At 40.4% G+C, this 16,540-nt stretch overlaps 1 protein-coding gene across 1 annotated transcript in view; it reads left to right on the top strand.

Annotated features, from left to right (window-relative positions):
* The window catches only part of DYNC2LI1 (dynein cytoplasmic 2 light intermediate chain 1), a 41,831-nt gene extending 26,244 nt beyond the window's left edge, over positions 1–15,587 (top strand). Inside the window, exons 9-13 of the mRNA XM_002709901.5 lie at positions 2,124–2,200; positions 2,697–2,767; positions 6,642–6,739; positions 7,794–7,886; positions 15,402–15,587. Of these exons, the coding sequence (XP_002709947.4) occupies positions 2,124–2,200; positions 2,697–2,767; positions 6,642–6,739; positions 7,794–7,886; positions 15,402–15,464 (402 nt within the window). The 3' untranslated portion in view covers positions 15,465–15,587. The remainder of the gene's footprint in view (positions 1–2,123; positions 2,201–2,696; positions 2,768–6,641; positions 6,740–7,793; positions 7,887–15,401) is intronic.
* Positions 15,588–16,540: the final 953 nt, after the last annotated feature.

Genomic DNA, 16,540 nt, shown 5'->3' with positions numbered 1-16,540 from the left:
CAGTTTTGGACCACCATAAGGCCTTTCTTTATACCAAGAAGAGTATAGCCAAAGGTAACAAAACTCTATCTTTCAGTTTAACTTCCTCTGTTATTATACACATTCAAATAAAGTTGGGTACTGCTCTGCAAGATTCCATGATAGCAATTTTTTTTTTCAGTACCATTTTTTGTTTTCCTCAGTCAAGATAAAAGAATCAGCCAGCACTGTGGTGCTTTGGGTTAAGCTGCCGCCTGTGGTGCCAGCATCCCGTATGGGCACCAGTTCAAGACCCAGCTGCTCCACTTCCAATCCAGCTCCCTGCTAATGTGCCTGGGAAAGCAACAGAGGGTGACCCAGTTTCTTGGACCCCTGCACCCTTGGAAGAAGCTCCTGACTCCTAGCTTTGGCCTGGCCTAGACCTAGTCATTATAGCCATTTGGAGAGTGAATCAGCAGATAGAAGACCTGTCTCTCTGTCTTTCCCTCTCTTTCTGTAACTCTACCTTTCAAATAAATAAAATAAATCTCTAAAAAAGAAAAAGAATCAATAGGGAGTATTTACTCAAAATAAGATAACTTTTTAATATAATCCACACTGTATCAGTGGGTTCTATACCCATAATTCAATCACCATGGATCAAAAATACTTGGAAAAAATAATTGTGTCTGTATTAAGCACATAGACTTTTTTTTTCTTGTAATTATTCCCTAAATAATCTGGTATACAACTGTTTACATAGCATTTATGTTAGGTATGATGAATACTCTAGAGATGATGTAAAGTATACTGGAGGGTGTGTATATTGGTTATATGTAAATACTACACCATTTTATACAGGGACTTGAACATCAGCAGATTTGGTTATCTGCAGGGGATCCTGGAACTACCATTATCTGAAAATGGAATGAGTTACTCTGGGAGATAATGAGTTCCAGGCATTGAGTTTCTTTAAGCAGAAGGTCTATAGCTATTTGTGAGGATGCTTCAGAGGCAATTGATGTAGCTGACAGAAGAGTTGGGTTAGAAAACATCTTATGTTCTCAAGCCCTACATTATTGTATACTCATTTGCAGGTAGCTCTTTTCCTCTCCATAAAGGAAATATGATACAATTAAACAGAGGAGTTGTATTTTAAGAATTAGAGTTTCCTATGTATAGTTTTAAACACCCCAGTAGAAGCATTAAATTTATTTCAATATTTTATTTTAAATAAATGTGTCAGATCTTATATATTCACATCAGTGTTTTCCTTTGAATACTTTGCCTGGGAGTCTGTTCTTAATCCAGAATAAATCTTGTTTTGTGGAATTACCACAGGAACCAGAAAATTGATATCTTTGCTTCATAATTGCATTTCGTTACTCTTCAAGGATTTTTTTCCCACAATTTTCCTGTATTTTAGTCATTCTGATTTGGCTCTGAATGACTTTTGATATTTCTAAATATAAAATTTAGACTTAGGATATTTGTAGGGTAAGTCCTGATTTGTAAGATAAGTCCTGATGTCACAATTTAATTATTAATAGTACCCACCTCCTTTAAATGTTCTGATTATGGTAGTCCTAGTTATATATTACCACTGAGAGCATTCGATCTCCAAAAGCAATTTAAAAAAGAAGTTTAAAAAATCATTTTAAGTGAGTGTCAGTATTGTTGGATATGTCTCTAACTCTCACATTGATTGCTTTGAAGGCAGCACTATGCCCTTGGATGTAAAAGTTATTTTTGCTATATGCCTCTTGTTTTCTAAGCAACCCAATTGCATTTTGGAAATTTTTCTTTTAGACTATTATTAGAATATGTTTACACACATACATATGCATCATACACACATACACATATATAAATTCTTTGACAAGAATGATAAATTCTTTGATTGTGACCCCTTTGAGTAGCTGAAATGATTAGTACATAAATGCAAGCCCTTTTCCCATAAGGTACTCATGAAGTTTGAAGAAGAAGTTTAAGTTATAAAGATTTCTTTATTCAGGTTTTGTTTTGCCTTTTCAGGCATAAGTATTTGTTGGGCAAATAAATCGTAATTCTCTCTGCAGTCTACTCGTTTGAAACCATGTTTATTTCACCTGTTTCTGTGATTGGAAAACAGAACATATAATTTATTCTCTTTGATTTTTTTTAAGTTCACCAGTAAATCAGAAGCTCTGTTACTAAAAATACGTGGAGTTATCAACCAGTTGGCATTTGGCATTGACAAAAGGTAAAATACTTGTTTATCATTTTGTTTTCTTGCAGTGTTTGACTCAATCTGATTTTTGTTCTCACCAGGAAAATGCCATCAGATGACTGTTCTTAAAAGGAATAATTTTATATTATCTCCTGCTTCCGATATTGTTTGAATACTAGAACAAAATGATATTATTACATACATTTTCTAATTTCTTTTCCCCCCAGTTTGAGCAGCTTTTCCCTATTATTACTTTCTTAACATTGATTTGAAGTAGAATTAGAAATTTTAATATTTTTCTTTCTTAGCTTTGCTCTCTCTCAGTTTTGATTTAAAGTAATATGGGTCTGTCACTTTTTCTCCCTGTGAAACCTTTATTATAATATACTTTAATTTTTGGAATCACTTAAATTAATATTTACTCATTCTTTTGGGGCAATGCTTTATCAGTGGCTAGATGTTTACCAGAGAGTGTGGCAGCATATTCGACTGTTAAACTAAATTAGAATCTTTTTTCTTCTCCATGTAGCAAATCGATATGTGTGGATCAGAATAAACCACTGTTTATCACAGCAGGATTGGATTCTTTAAGTCAAATAGGTTGGTGAACTTATTAAGATTGTTCAATCTTTTTTTAATTGCTTATTGATTTTATCCTACTCTGTGTTCACTTCATCTCCAACATATTATCGTTTCTGGTTTCATTACCATTGCTGTTTCATTTGCATTTATGTGTATACCCAATATTCATGCAACATGCCTCACATTGACAGAAGAGACTTACTGCACTAAAAAATTGTGCGTGTTTTCTTTCTCTCACTAATTTCCAAGTGCTTTAAAATTTTTGTTCCTTGAGATTAAAAGAAACCAGGAGCATAGAGTGGTCAGGAAATTCAAAGTCACATTTTATAGGCAGTGATAAATAGGAGATTGGAGTAATAGAATAAACCAAAAAGAATAGGATTATGTCAGTTAGGTATGCCTTAATTTTTCATTATTAAAACAGCTTACTTCATCTATTGAAATATGTTTTCTAAACTCATAGTTTCTATAGGCTTCTGAATCACCAGGAACTTTAAAAGTTTATGTATCAATCCCCTTATTTTCCCACAGAAGCTATTCTCATTGTGAAGATCTTTGGGCCTAGCAAATCTTCATACTTTAGAAGTAGCATGGCTTATTTTAACATCGAATAGGCAGTTGCTCTCCTTTGTATTTCTCATCTTCCATTGCTACTATAAGCTGAAGGTGACTTTACTCCAAATGTAGAAATCTTTGTAATGAGATTATAAATTGAGTTGAAATAAAAGGAGCAAAGGTAGTTTTGCTTCATGAATGGCATGGAGCCTTATTTTTATTAGTGCTAACAATTTAAGTGAGAATCACTGTACTGATAGTAAAGATGATGGAATTTTTTTGCCTATGTGAACAGTTGAAGGTCAGAAAGGAGTTAATAATCACTAAATTTAAAAATCATGAAGCTTAAACCTCACCAAAGTGTAAAACTTTGCCCTCTGAAAGCCCATTTTGAAGAGGATGAAAAGAGATGCTACAGTCTAGGAGAAAATACTTTCAAACTACATATCTGACAAAGAACTAGTATTTAGACTATATAAAGAAATCAGCAGTAAAAGAAGCAACCCAACTACAAAATGGGCACAAGACCTGGACAGATATTTCCCTTAAAATGACATAAAAATGATAAGCACATGATAAGGTGTTTGATAGTATTAGCTACTGGTGAAATGCAAATTGAAACTATAATGATATATTACTACTCTTACAAAAATAGTTAAGATAATGGCACCACCAGATACTGGTGAGGATGCAGGGAAACCAGATCACTCCTCCAGTCCTACTGGGAATGTAAAATGGTACACCTGCTCTAGAAAAGTTTAACTATTTCTTCTCAAACTGAAAATGCAACTATCATATAACCTAGGAATTTTCACTACCAGGTATTTATGCCAGAGTAAAAACTTATATTTACACAAAATTATCTCTAGCAGGCTTATTTGTGATGGTACAAAACTAGAAGTAACCCAGAAGTTGTTCCACAGGAAAATGGCCAAACTATTGTACATCCACTCCATGGAATACTAATTAGCAATAAAAAAGAACAAACTATTGATACACGCACTTAGATTAATCTCCAGGAAATCATGCTAGCTGGAGGGAAAGCCAATCAGAAAAATTTACATACAATGTGATGCTACTCATACAAAATTTTAGAAATTTTAGAAACAGCAGGCCGATTAGTAATTGTCAGTGGGTCGGAAAGGACAATGGATGGGGAAGTCGGGGGAAGGGGCAGGAAAGTGGCCAACAGCACAGGAGATCCTAGTTCATGTCTGCAGTGACCATGGTGGTACATACACAGGGTCTTCAAAGAGTTCATGGAAAATGTGTATTATGAAAAAGCTATGCGTGATTTTCAAAACCAGATGTACTTGTCTATTAAACTTTTTTATTTATCTTTACTTATTTGAAAGGCAGGGAGAAAGAGAGAGAGAGAGAAATCTTCATCTGCTGATTCTCTCTACAAGTGTCTACAATGGCCAGGAGCCCAGGTCTCCCACTTGAGACAGAGACCCAGCTACTTTCCCCATCACTTTCTGCCTCCCAGGGAGCACATTAGCAGGGGCTGGACTCAGAAGCAGACCCAGTAGTCCAAACGAGGCACTCTGATATGGGATGAGAGCATCCCAAGAGTCATTTTTTATTTTTTTGATAGGCAGAGCTAGAGCTGGAGAGAGAGAGAGAGAGAGAGAGAGAGAGGTCTTCCTTTTTCCATTGGTTCAGCCCCCAAGTGGCCGCTATAGCTGTGCCGGCCAGCTTTTTTGGCGCTATAGCTGCGCCAATCCGAAGCCAGGAGCCAGGTGCTTCCTCCTGGTCTCCCATGGGGTGCAGGGCCCAAGCACTTGGGCCATCCTCCACTGCCTTCCCGGGCCACAGCAGAGAGCTGGACTGGAAGAGGGGCAGCCAGGACAGAACCGGTGCCCCAACTGGGACTAGAACCTGGGGTGCTGGCACCGCAGGCAGAGGATTAGCCAAGTGAGCCACGGTGCCAGCCCCAAGAGTCATTTTTACCTCTGAGCCAACACCACCTCAACTTACCTTTTGTTCCATTTATCCTATGAGCTTTTTTTTTTTTTTAAGATTTATTTATTTTACTTGAAAGTCACAGTTACACAGAGAGGGAGAGGCAGAGAGAGAGAGAGAGAGAGAGAGAGAGAGAGAGAGAGGTCTTCCATCCGCTGGCTCACTCCCCAAAAGGCCACAATGGCCGGAGCTGCGCCAATCCGAAGCCAGGAGCCAGGAGCCTCTTTCAGGTCTCCCACGTGGGTACAGGGGCCCAAAGACTTGGGCCATCTTCTACTGCTTTCCCAGGTCATAGCAGAGAGCTAGATCGGAAGTGGAGCAGCCAGGTCTCGAACCGGCGCCCATATGGGATGCCGGCACTGCAGGCGGCGGCTTTACCCTCTGTGCCACAGCGCTGGCCCTTCCTGTGAGCTCTTTGAAGTACCCTTGTCCATGAACCTGTGAAAGTGAAAACATTTTGTAGAACATATTATACACAAACACACACACACACACACACACACAAAGTAACTTGGCAAAGCTGAATAAGATCAATGGAGTGTACCAGTGCCTTCCAACTGAAGTAGTAAGGAGGCCCTGGAAGATTTAAAGTAAAACAGTTTTGGTGAACACAGATTTTAGAAATAGAAACCATGAAAAATCTCAGATTATCAATTGAAAATTGTCAAAAAATGGTGTCACATTTCCAAATTTTTCAAGTTGAATTGTTATAAAGCAATATGTAAATACTTTCTCTCTGTAAAAAGTTAAAATAGCACATGTAAGGAGCCAGGTTGGTATGTCTCTTAGCAGACAAATTTCTGTACATTTACATACAGATGTAAGTGATACAGATCAGGTTGTTTACTTTAACATAATTTTGTCAGTCTATACCAATTTTAAATTTGCCTTTTTAATTCAGTATTATTGATGCTACATATAAATTTTTTTATTTTAATTGTTGGGTAGAGTCCAAAGCATGGCTATGCATAGTAATCTAGTTCACTGTCTATTGAAATTATTATTGTGATAAATTTCACTAGTTTAAGTGATACTGCAGTATGAAATCTTTAACATATACGTGTGGGTGTTTCTAAGATGAACACCAGCAACTGAGATTGTTGTTCATGGGCTGTAGACCTAGGTATACTTGTGGCTGTAGGAATAGAGCATGGACAATGACGATTGCAGTTTACTCATTACCCCTTGCTCCCTCTTCTCCCCTACTGGCATCTGCCCCAGTGTCTTGCTAAGCTGCATAGGGATTAGTATTAGGGAGAGGGAAAATGAGTGATCTTAGATTTATACTTTTGTAAGTGTTATCTGTTACATTGATAGAGTTGGTAATGATTTAATCATTTCCATCATTTGAAGTAAAATTTCCAATTATTAGGGTCTCCTCCTGTTCCTGATAATGACATTGGCCAGTTTCATGCCCATTCACCAATGGAACTGTGGAAAAAAGTATATGAAAAGCTCTTTCCACCAAAGGTATGTATTTCAATTTTTTTTTTTTTTAGAATTTTATTATTTATTTGAAAGGCCAAGAGAGAGAGAGAGTGAGATCTTCCATCTGCTGGTTCACTCCCCTAATGTCCACAATAGCTAGAGATGGTCCAGGCCAAAGCCAGCCAGGAGCTCAGAACTCCATTTGGGTCTCCCAGTGGGTGGCAGGGGCCCAAGCACTTGGGCCATGTTCCGCTGCTTGCCTAGGTGCATTAGCAGGGAGCTGGATCAGAAGTGAAGCAATGGTGTTCAAACCAGTGCTCTGATATTAGATTCTCTAATTCTTTGAAGAAAGGATTCTGTAGCACTTTTCAACAGTATGGTAAATATTTCAAAAGGCCTGTTATGATAACCTTGTTTTTATCCCCCATGCTCAAAAATCAATTAAACATTTGCTTAAAAATCTATTTTTATAAATATGGCACTGTGGGTATTGAACAATGAGTACGGCATAGTTCCTGCTCCACTTTGAAGCAGAGTTCTCTGACTGTTTAGAGAAGGGAGAGACACTATCTGAAAAGGGAAGAGGTCCTATTGGAATTTGAAATGGCCACAACAGTGATGATAAAAGATCTTAGAGAGCAGCCTGCACTGTGGTACAGTAAGTTTGTGGCTCAGCAAGCTAAGCCATAGTCTGTGACACCAGCATTCCACATGAGTACAGGTTCAAGTCTTAGCTGCTCCACTTGTGATCCAGTTTCCTGCAAATGTGTTTGGGAAAGCAATGGATGGTGGCCTGAGCGCTTGGGCCCCTGCACCCATGTGGGAGACCTGTATGGAGTTCAGGCTCCTGGCTTCAGCTTGGCCCAGCCACAGCCCTTGTGGCCATTTAGGGAATGAACCACTGGATGGACAATCTCTCTCTGTCTTTCCCTCTCTCTCTGCAACTCTGCCTTTCAAAAAAATAAATTTTCAAACAAAAAATTCTTAGCCTTCAATAGCAGTGTGAGGAACGGGGAGCTTGGTTTGTTAAGCAGGTGGTAGCCATTGAAGGTTTTGGATTATGGGCATGAAATGATTTGATGAATTGTAATTTCAGAGTGTCAACACGCTGAAAGATATCAAGGACCCCGCACGAGATCCTCAGTATGCTGAAAGTGAAGTTGATGAGATGAGAATACAGAAAGATCAGGTATTATCCTAAGCATTTATTTAAGTCATCTCAAGTTTTCTTATAAAATCTGGAGTATCTAGGGAATTCTATATGTTTTTTCTCAATGTTTACTTGGTAGTTTTTATTTTAAGAATTATTTAAGTAGTATATCTACACAATAGAAAAAATACAGTTCTGATATGCATAAAGAAGAAACTTAATATAAAAGCACCTGTTATTCTACCGCTCAGAGATTAATGTTCCTTTTTCAATTCTCTGGTTCACTTTATGTTAGAGATGGATGGTGGGTCTTACCTTGCTGATGGGGAGACACTTTCATAATATTCTTTGGTTTGTGGGATTTATCTGAAAGGTTTGGCTTTCCATTAAGACATTCAGACATACCTATAGTGTTCTTATTCCAGAGAAATTATCTTGTCCAATTAGGGACTTTTTAGAAAAAAAGTACTCAAACATCCCAGGGTTTCTTAGAAAGTGCTTACATATAGAGATTGCCATTCCATAGTTTACTCAGGAGCCCCATTTGTTTTGTTTTGTTTTTAAAGATTGTATTTATTTATTTGAGAGGTAGAGTTATAGACAGAGAGAAGAGACAGAGAGACATTTCCCTCTGTCCACTGGTTCACTCCCCAATTGGCCGTAATGGCTGGAGCTGAGCCTATCCAAAGCCAGAAGCCAGGAGCTTCTTCCCGGTCTCGCATGTGGGTGCAGGGGCCCAAGCACTTGGACTGTCTTCTACTACTTTCCCAGGCTATAAGCAAAGAGCTGGATTGGAAGAGAAGAAGCCAGACTAGAAGGATGCCGGTGCTGCAGCGGGAGACATAGCCTACTACACCACAGCACCAGCCCCTCAGTGGCCCCATTTGAACACATGTATCTAATTTAAAAATGCAGGACCCTGGCGCGCGTCTCACTAGGCTAATCCTCCACCATGTGGCGCTGGCACACTGGGTTCTAGTCCCGGTCGGGGCGCCGGATTCTGTCCCGATTGCCCCTCTTCCAGGCCAGCTCTCTGCTGTGGCCAGGGAGTGCAGTGGAGGATGGCCCAAAGTCCTTGGGCCCTGCACCCCATGGGAGACCAGGAGAAGCACCTGGCTCCTGCCATCGGATCAGCGCGGTGCACTGGCCACAGCGCGCTGGCCGCGGCAGCCATTGGAGAGTGAACCAACGGCAAAGGAAGACCTTTCTCTCTGTCTCTCTCATTGTCCACTCTGCCCGTCAAAAAAAAAAAAAAAAAGAAAGAAAGAATGCAGGAGTTGGTAAATTCACCATGACTTGAATACTTGGATTTCTCTCAGATCTCCTTTTAGTTTGATAAAATGAGACGCTGTGCAGCATCTGCCCTTACAGGAATTAAGTTTATAAGCAAGTACAGGAAACACTATAAATTTAAAGCCCTGACAACCTCTTAGGGTGGGGGCAGTGCTTGAGCAGTCATGTTGTTCTAAGGGTGACCTGAAGATCGTGTTTATCAGCACTAAGCTTTCACCATCAGGAGGAGCCCTAGAATAAGTAAGCAAAACATTTTATTTAAAGAGTTCAGAAGACTATTGAAAAATATTCCAAGAACGTTTAGAGAGTTTTGTAGCTGTCGCAATGTGAGAGGCATGTTGCAACAACAGTAAAGTGACTTCAAGTAACCCTTGTTATATATGCATCTTGGCTATAGAGATTGGAAGTCATCCCTGGAGTGATATTTAGGGTGTCAATGATTAACTGCCATTGTTGATAAGACTATCTGTTTTTATTGCATAGTGACCACTTTTGTTTGGGTCACATGCTTAGGTATTATTAAAGGACAGGATGGATAGTCCTAGGCATCATGAATTTTCATCTGAAAATCTGTCTTCCCTAACTGACTCATAGGAATGCTGAGTGGAAATGGAAGACAACCCAACAGTGCCTCCCTCATTCTTCATTAACCTCTTAAACCCCCTGCTTGGCTAAGGAATGTTTTTTTTTAACCTACCTGAAAACTTATAATATGCTAATTTTACCTCTAACCCAGTTTCATCTATGTTGTTTTGGAAGATGAATTCCACTGATTTCAGAGTGTACACATCATATCATAACATAAACTTATTCTTGTGCTATAAAGAAACTATAATGATTACCAAGTGATGCTCAATTGTCTAGTTGATAATTGAGCCCACAATTTGACATTGTAAAATCCAAAATTTTAAATTCCAATATTATATCATGCTCTTTCAAAATACTCTCAAAGGCCTTAAGTTGTTTCCACTTACGTACATGCATACACAGAAGCTGACTTAGGTGTTAAGAAAGTTCGCTATACATTCATTTTGAAAGATTTTTGTTTTTTTTTGTTTTGTTTTTTGTTTTTTACAGGCAGAGTTAGACAGAGAGAGAGAGAAAGGTCTTCCTTTTTCCATTGGTTCAGCCCCCAAGTGGCCGCTACAGCCAGAGCATTGCAGCTGGCGTGCTGCGCTGTTCCGAAGCCAGGAGCCAGGTGCTTCTTCCTGGTCTCCCATGCGGGTGCAGGGCCCAAGGACCTGGGCCATCCTCCACTGCCTTCCTGGGCCACAGCAGAGAGTTGGACTGGAAGAGGGGCAACCGGGACAGAATCCGGCGCACCACAGGTGGAGGATTAGCCTAGTGAGCCGCAGCACCGGCCAGATTTCTGTTTTTTTAAAGATTTATTTATTTTATTCAGAAGACAGAGTTACAGAAAGAGAGGGAAAGACAGACTGAGAGATCTTCCATCCGCAATGGCCGGAGCTGGGCTGATCCAAAGCCAGGAGTAAGAACCTTCTTCTGGGTCTCCCACATGGGTACAGGGGCCCAAGGACTTGGGCCATCTTCTACTGCTTTCCCAGGCCATTAACAGGGAGCTGGATTGGAAGTGGAGCAGCTGGGTCTTGAACTGGTGCCCACATGGGATGCCGGCACTGCAGGTGGAGGCTTAACCTACTAAGCCACAGTGCTGGCCCCCATTTTCATTTTTATACAGGCAAGATAGTTACTGCCAGTTTTTTTGACAGCCTATAGAAGAATTCAACTGCATTAGGTGAAAATCTAGCCAGTTGTCTGCAGCTCTTTCTTCACATTGCCTATCTTTTTGATCTTTTAATGTGATTATTGCTATGTAACATTTTCCAGGAAAAATAGCATAATAATCTTTCGATTAGATTTATTTGACATTTAGAACAATAATAATATTCATTAAAGGGAAAGAATGATCTACCTACTTCTAAATTTTAAATTCTCACTTGCCGTGGCGTACTTGGTTGATCCTCCGCCTGCGGCACCGGCATCCCATATGGGCACCGGGTTCTAGTCCCGGTTGCTTCTCTTCCGGTCCAGCTCTCTGCTGTGCCCGGGAAGGCAGTGGAGGATGGCCCAAGTGCTTGGGCCCTACACCCGCATGGGAGACCAGGAAGAAGCACCTGGCTCCTGGCTTTGGATCGGCGCAGTGCTGGCCGTAGTGGCCATTTGGGGAGTGAACCAACGGAAGGAAGACCTTTCTCTCTGTCTCTCTCTCTCACTAACTCTACCTGTCAATAAAATAAAATAAAAGCAACCTGTAAGTGCTTAAAGAAGTCGAGGTTGTGTGCTGTGTGTCTGCATGCCTCTAACTCAAATAGTTACATCTGATTCTTGTACTTCTTGGGAGGAAAAATGGCATCTTGCTTCCTTAAAATATAAAACATTACAGATGACAGGAGGCAGATGTGACCCTCATCTTAACTCATTTCCCATCCCCAAGGTCCATTAATAGAGGCCTAAATAATTATCAGGGACAGGCAGTGTCCTAGTCCATTCTCTGCTGCTATTACTGAATTCCACAGACTGAGTGTTTTATAAAGAACAAAGTTAAGATCAAGGTGCCCGCACCTGGTGAGGGCCTTCTTGCTGGTGAGGCTCTCCACAGGGCCCAGAGGCAGCACAAGGCATCCTGTGGTGAGAGAGTCCGCTTGCTCTCGCATGTCTCTCTTCCTCATTTATAAAGCCACTAATGCGAGGGGTCTTCCAAAAGTTCATGGAAAGTGTGCATAATGAAAATTGATGCACAGATTTCAATTTTTTTCACACCAAAAGAAATGTATCTCTTAATTCCTTTTCCATGAACTATCTCAAGTAACTTTATGTCTTTGGAGATTTCCAACATGAGATTTGGAGGGGATGGGTACCCAGACCACAGCAAACAGAAAATGAGATTTAGGGCCTTTAAGCTTTTGCAGTGAAATCGTAGCGCATCACTTCTAGAATGGAGAGGCAAATTCAGGAGTAAACTCATGAGTTCTGTTTAGTTCTCTCAAACTCAAGCTTTCAGAAAAGCCCCAGTCCCATTGAATCATCAGGAAAGGAAAACGTGTGTGTCCCATGCCCCTGCAGAACTGCATTTGACCCACACTTCTATTAGATATCCTGCTGGTGCCACAATATTCCATAATTTTCTGTAAGTCTTTGTAGAAAAATGTTTATTTTATTATAGCTGTTCTGAATACAAATGCATGGCAATCCTTATGACCTGTGAAACCAGTCCTCGTGGATCTAAGAATTGGTAGAAAGATCCCTCTCACCTTTCCTGCAGACTAAGGATCTTTCCTGATGAACTCTTTCCTTAAGTTTGCTCTTTTGCCAGACTTCACCTGGGCACCAGAAAATACTTCATCCGTGCCCTCCCTCCCTTCTTTCCTTTCTTCCTTCCTTCCTTCCTTCCTTCCATTTCCACTTTCTTTCCTTCTTTCTTCCCTCTAGTTTTAAAGCATTCCTCATTTAAGGAAATGTTAATATGGAAGCACTTGCTGAGACTTTCTACTTCTTTACTACATTTTTGTTAAAGTAAAAAAAAAAAAAGGAAAGGTTTCAGTAAACATTTATTTGTAAGGTTTTCTTAGCCAACCACAAATATCTATTTCAAATCCCTGATTTTAAAGGTCAATTTACTTATAATTCCTAGGCCTATTATTCAATTAAACACACTAACTCGGACTTTTAGAGAAAAATGTTGTTACTCTCCTTTATTGAAAATGTTGGTTTAGGCCAGCGCCGTGGCTCACTAGGCTAATCCTCCGCCTAGCGGCGCCGGCACACCGGGTTCTAGTCCCGGTTGGGGCGCCGGATTCTGTCCCGGTTGCCCCTCTTCCAGGCCAGCCCTCTGCTGTGGCCAGGGAGTGCAGTGGAGGATGGCCCAGGTGCTTGGGCCCTGCACCCCATGGGAGACCAGGAAAAGCACCTGGCTCCTGGCTCCTGCCATCGGATCAGCGCGGTGCGCCGGCCGCAGCGCGCCGACCGCGGCGGCCATTGGAGGGTGAACCAACGGCAAAAGGAAGACCTTTCTCTCTGTCTCTCTCTCTCACTGTCCACTCTGCCTGTCAAAAAAAAAAAAAAAAAAAGAAAGAAAGAAAATGTTGGTTTAAACATTAGTAGACTGTCGTCCATTGTAAAACAAGGGCCTTTTCTATCTGAAAATGTTACAGGTTTTTAAGTCAAAGTAGAAAATTTCTTGATTTTACTTTCACTTTTAAAATGGATCTGTAAATCAGCCTTAAAGAGCCACAGTGTAAAGAAATTCTTACTTGCTGCCTCTTTAAAATACCGTCATACTATTTTGAGTTCACATGATAGCAGTATTGAAGATCAGGTGGACTTGGTGAGCTCTGTGTCACACCAGAACTTGTTCTGCCTCCGCCATGGGCTGCGTGACCAGCCCCATTCCTCTCTCAACTTTCTGTCTACAGAAGAGAAACTCAACTAGCAAAAATCTCAAAGCAAAGTCCTCACTTTTATCATTGGGAAAAAAAGACAACACTTTCAATAAAAGACAAACTTTCCAATACCGATTTGTGTATTCATTATCAGTTAACATTCTGAAATCACAAGTGGTAGATAACTGGTGAGCTGAATTCATTAGAAAAAACAAACCAAGTTGTCAAGACTACTAGTTATTACTATAGAAATTCTTCCAAAGTCGATATATAGTTTTGAAAGTTCTATAACATTAAAATTTAAGAGACAATCTAAATTTTTCTGAAAGTGAAAATCAGTTTTCCTTTCATATTTTCTTAGCAACTACAGACTTCGATTATGTTAGCCAAAGGGCAGCGACTGCTTTATCGAGCAGTGTAGCCACTTCTTGCAAATATGAAATCATAATACACTTGTATACCTACTTAGACATTAAACATCTTAAAGGAGGTCAGAAGGCAGTCTCCTTAAATGATTCCTTTTGCATTTTAATTGTCTCATGGAGGATTTCCACTTCTAATAAAATTTTTCTTTATTTTATGAAAATTAACATAACTCACTGTGAAAAATTAAAAAGATTTGGAAGTATAGAAAATGGAAGTTCCCTGCTTTCTTCCTGGTGACTTGCTTTCCCACGTAGCACATAAGACCACCATCATTTTTGCTTGCTGCCTAGGAAGCCTGTGTGAAGGAATGTTAATGCACTCAGGTGTTCCCCAGTAAGGACTGTTTCCTACTGTGTGCTGAGCTGCAAGTGCAATGAGTGTCCATCTATTCCTTGCTCACCTCTCTGTTATTCTCTGTAAGTTTCTAAGAGTAAAGGGAAATATACATTTTAAATTTTCTAAGATTCATTTATTTATTTGAAAGAGTTGAGGGGGAGGGAGAGGTCTTCCATCCACTGGTTCACTCCCCAAATGGCCACAACCACCAGCGGTGAACCAGGCCAAAGCCAGGTTTAGGAGCTTCATCTGGATCTCTCACATGGATGCAGGGGCCCAAGCACTTGGGCCATCTTCTGCTTTTCCCAGACATTAGCAGAAGTGGAGCAGCCAAGACTTGAACCAGTCACAGGCAGCAGCTTTAGCTGCACCACAACGCCAGCCCCAGTACATTTTAAATACTGATACTGCTAACTTCAACCAACTTCTTGACAAGCAAACAAAAATAAGATCATTTTTAAATCATTGAGGTATGACAAATGCTGTACTGGAAGAAAATTTGTATGTACCATGCAAATATCGTTTTGTCTGAAATTTTAATAGATTCCTCTGAGTGCTGTGTAAATTGCACAGAAACTTAAGACTATATTCTAGAAAATAAATCTTTAGTATAATGGTCAAGAAATTTAGGGAGTAAAAATATATGAAGAATACACTGTGGCCGGCGCCGCGGCTCACTAGGCTAATCCTCCACCTAGTGGTGCCGGCACACTGGGTTCTAGTCCCGGTTGGGGCACCAGATTCTTTCCCGGTTGCCCCTCTTCCAGGCCAGCTCTCTGCTGTGGCCCGGGAGTACAGTGGAGGATGGCCCAGGTGCTTGGGCCCTGCACCCCATGGGAGACCAGGATAAGCACCTGGCTCCTGCCTTCGGATCAGCGCGGTGCGCCGGCCACAGCACTCCAGCCGTGGCGGCCATTGGAGGGTGAACCAAAGGCAAAGGAAGACCTTTCTCTCTGTCTCTCTCTCTCACTATCCACTCTGCCTGTAAAAAAAAAAAAAAAATACACTGTCAATCCAAAAAGTGCTAAGACCACTTTAAGATGCCTGCTTGAGTTTGCAAAGTTGATTTTTCTTAAAGTAATACCTATTTTCGTTCTAGGAGCTGGAACAGTACAAAAAGAGTTCTTCCAAGTCTTGGAAACAAATTGATCTTGAGTCCTGAATCTAACTCAGCTGTTGTGTATCTACTTATTTCTCTTTTCCCAAACACAAGTAAGATTCTTTTGTTACCTATTGTGACAAAAATGTGAATAAAGCTGTGATACCTAATTTTTTTAAAGGAAAAGCCAAATTTCTTGTATTAATGCATCTTCCTGGATATTTGAAGTCTTTCAAAAGGGGGGAAATGTATAAGTATATATACTGTTTTTTAAAAAACATAAAAAAAACTTTCACAGCCCACCTGCAACATGTTTGAGAGGAATATACTCAGCTTTGCATGTATGATTTATGTTGTAAGAAATATGAATGCAAGAGTATTTGGTCTCAGCTTTAAATATGGGTTGAGCATGCATGTTGGATGTATTTCTTCTGCAAGTGTAAGGTGTGCTCAGCTGTAGCTGGTAGGAAACCAGCTCTGGGCTCACCAGTGTCATGATTTTACTGTTAACAGTGAGACAAAAGAAGCACCTGAAGTTGTTATTTAAATGAACATTCCTGGCACCCCACACCCAAAGATTCTTAACCAATTGTTTGTTAAGAACTCCCACACACAGTGAGAATGATACATGCATTTTAAATGTCACTTTTTGAAACACAGGCACATTTAAGGAGGTAGCCCATCAGTAAGCAGGCTGGAACTTGATGAGTTGGGGTAAGCGGGAGCATTTTCAAGGTGGGATAACCTATGAGAAGCCCTCCAGTTCTGCAAATTTATGCACCTGCTAGACAAGTTCCGTTCTAAGTACCTCATTAACCTGGCCATTCATTTATTCGCTGGTCTCCATTTCCATGTATCAAATGTTTACTCAAGTATACCACACACCCAGCTTCCCAAAAAGCATATTTACGAACCTCAAGAATACCAAAACTGGTGGGCAGTGTCTGAGAGACTAGAGAGCTCTCTGATGGCTGCAGTGAAATAGGACTTCATACACTGTTTGCATATGGTTTGGACACTCCAGAGAAGAGAATTGGCATGTTTCCAAGGAACCTTGGACTCCAGAACAGACAGATGCCTGTCTGAGCACTGTGGAGAAAGAGCTTCCTTTAAAGTCATAGTGAACTTCGCGATCTCAG

Source organism: Oryctolagus cuniculus, chromosome 2 (genome assembly GCF_964237555.1).
Source record: "Oryctolagus cuniculus chromosome 2, mOryCun1.1, whole genome shotgun sequence".
NCBI classification, from domain to species: Eukaryota; Metazoa; Chordata; class Mammalia; order Lagomorpha; family Leporidae; genus Oryctolagus; species Oryctolagus cuniculus.
The sequence above is the reverse complement of the archived record's forward strand: the minus strand, read 5'-3'. Positions and strand labels throughout refer to the sequence as shown.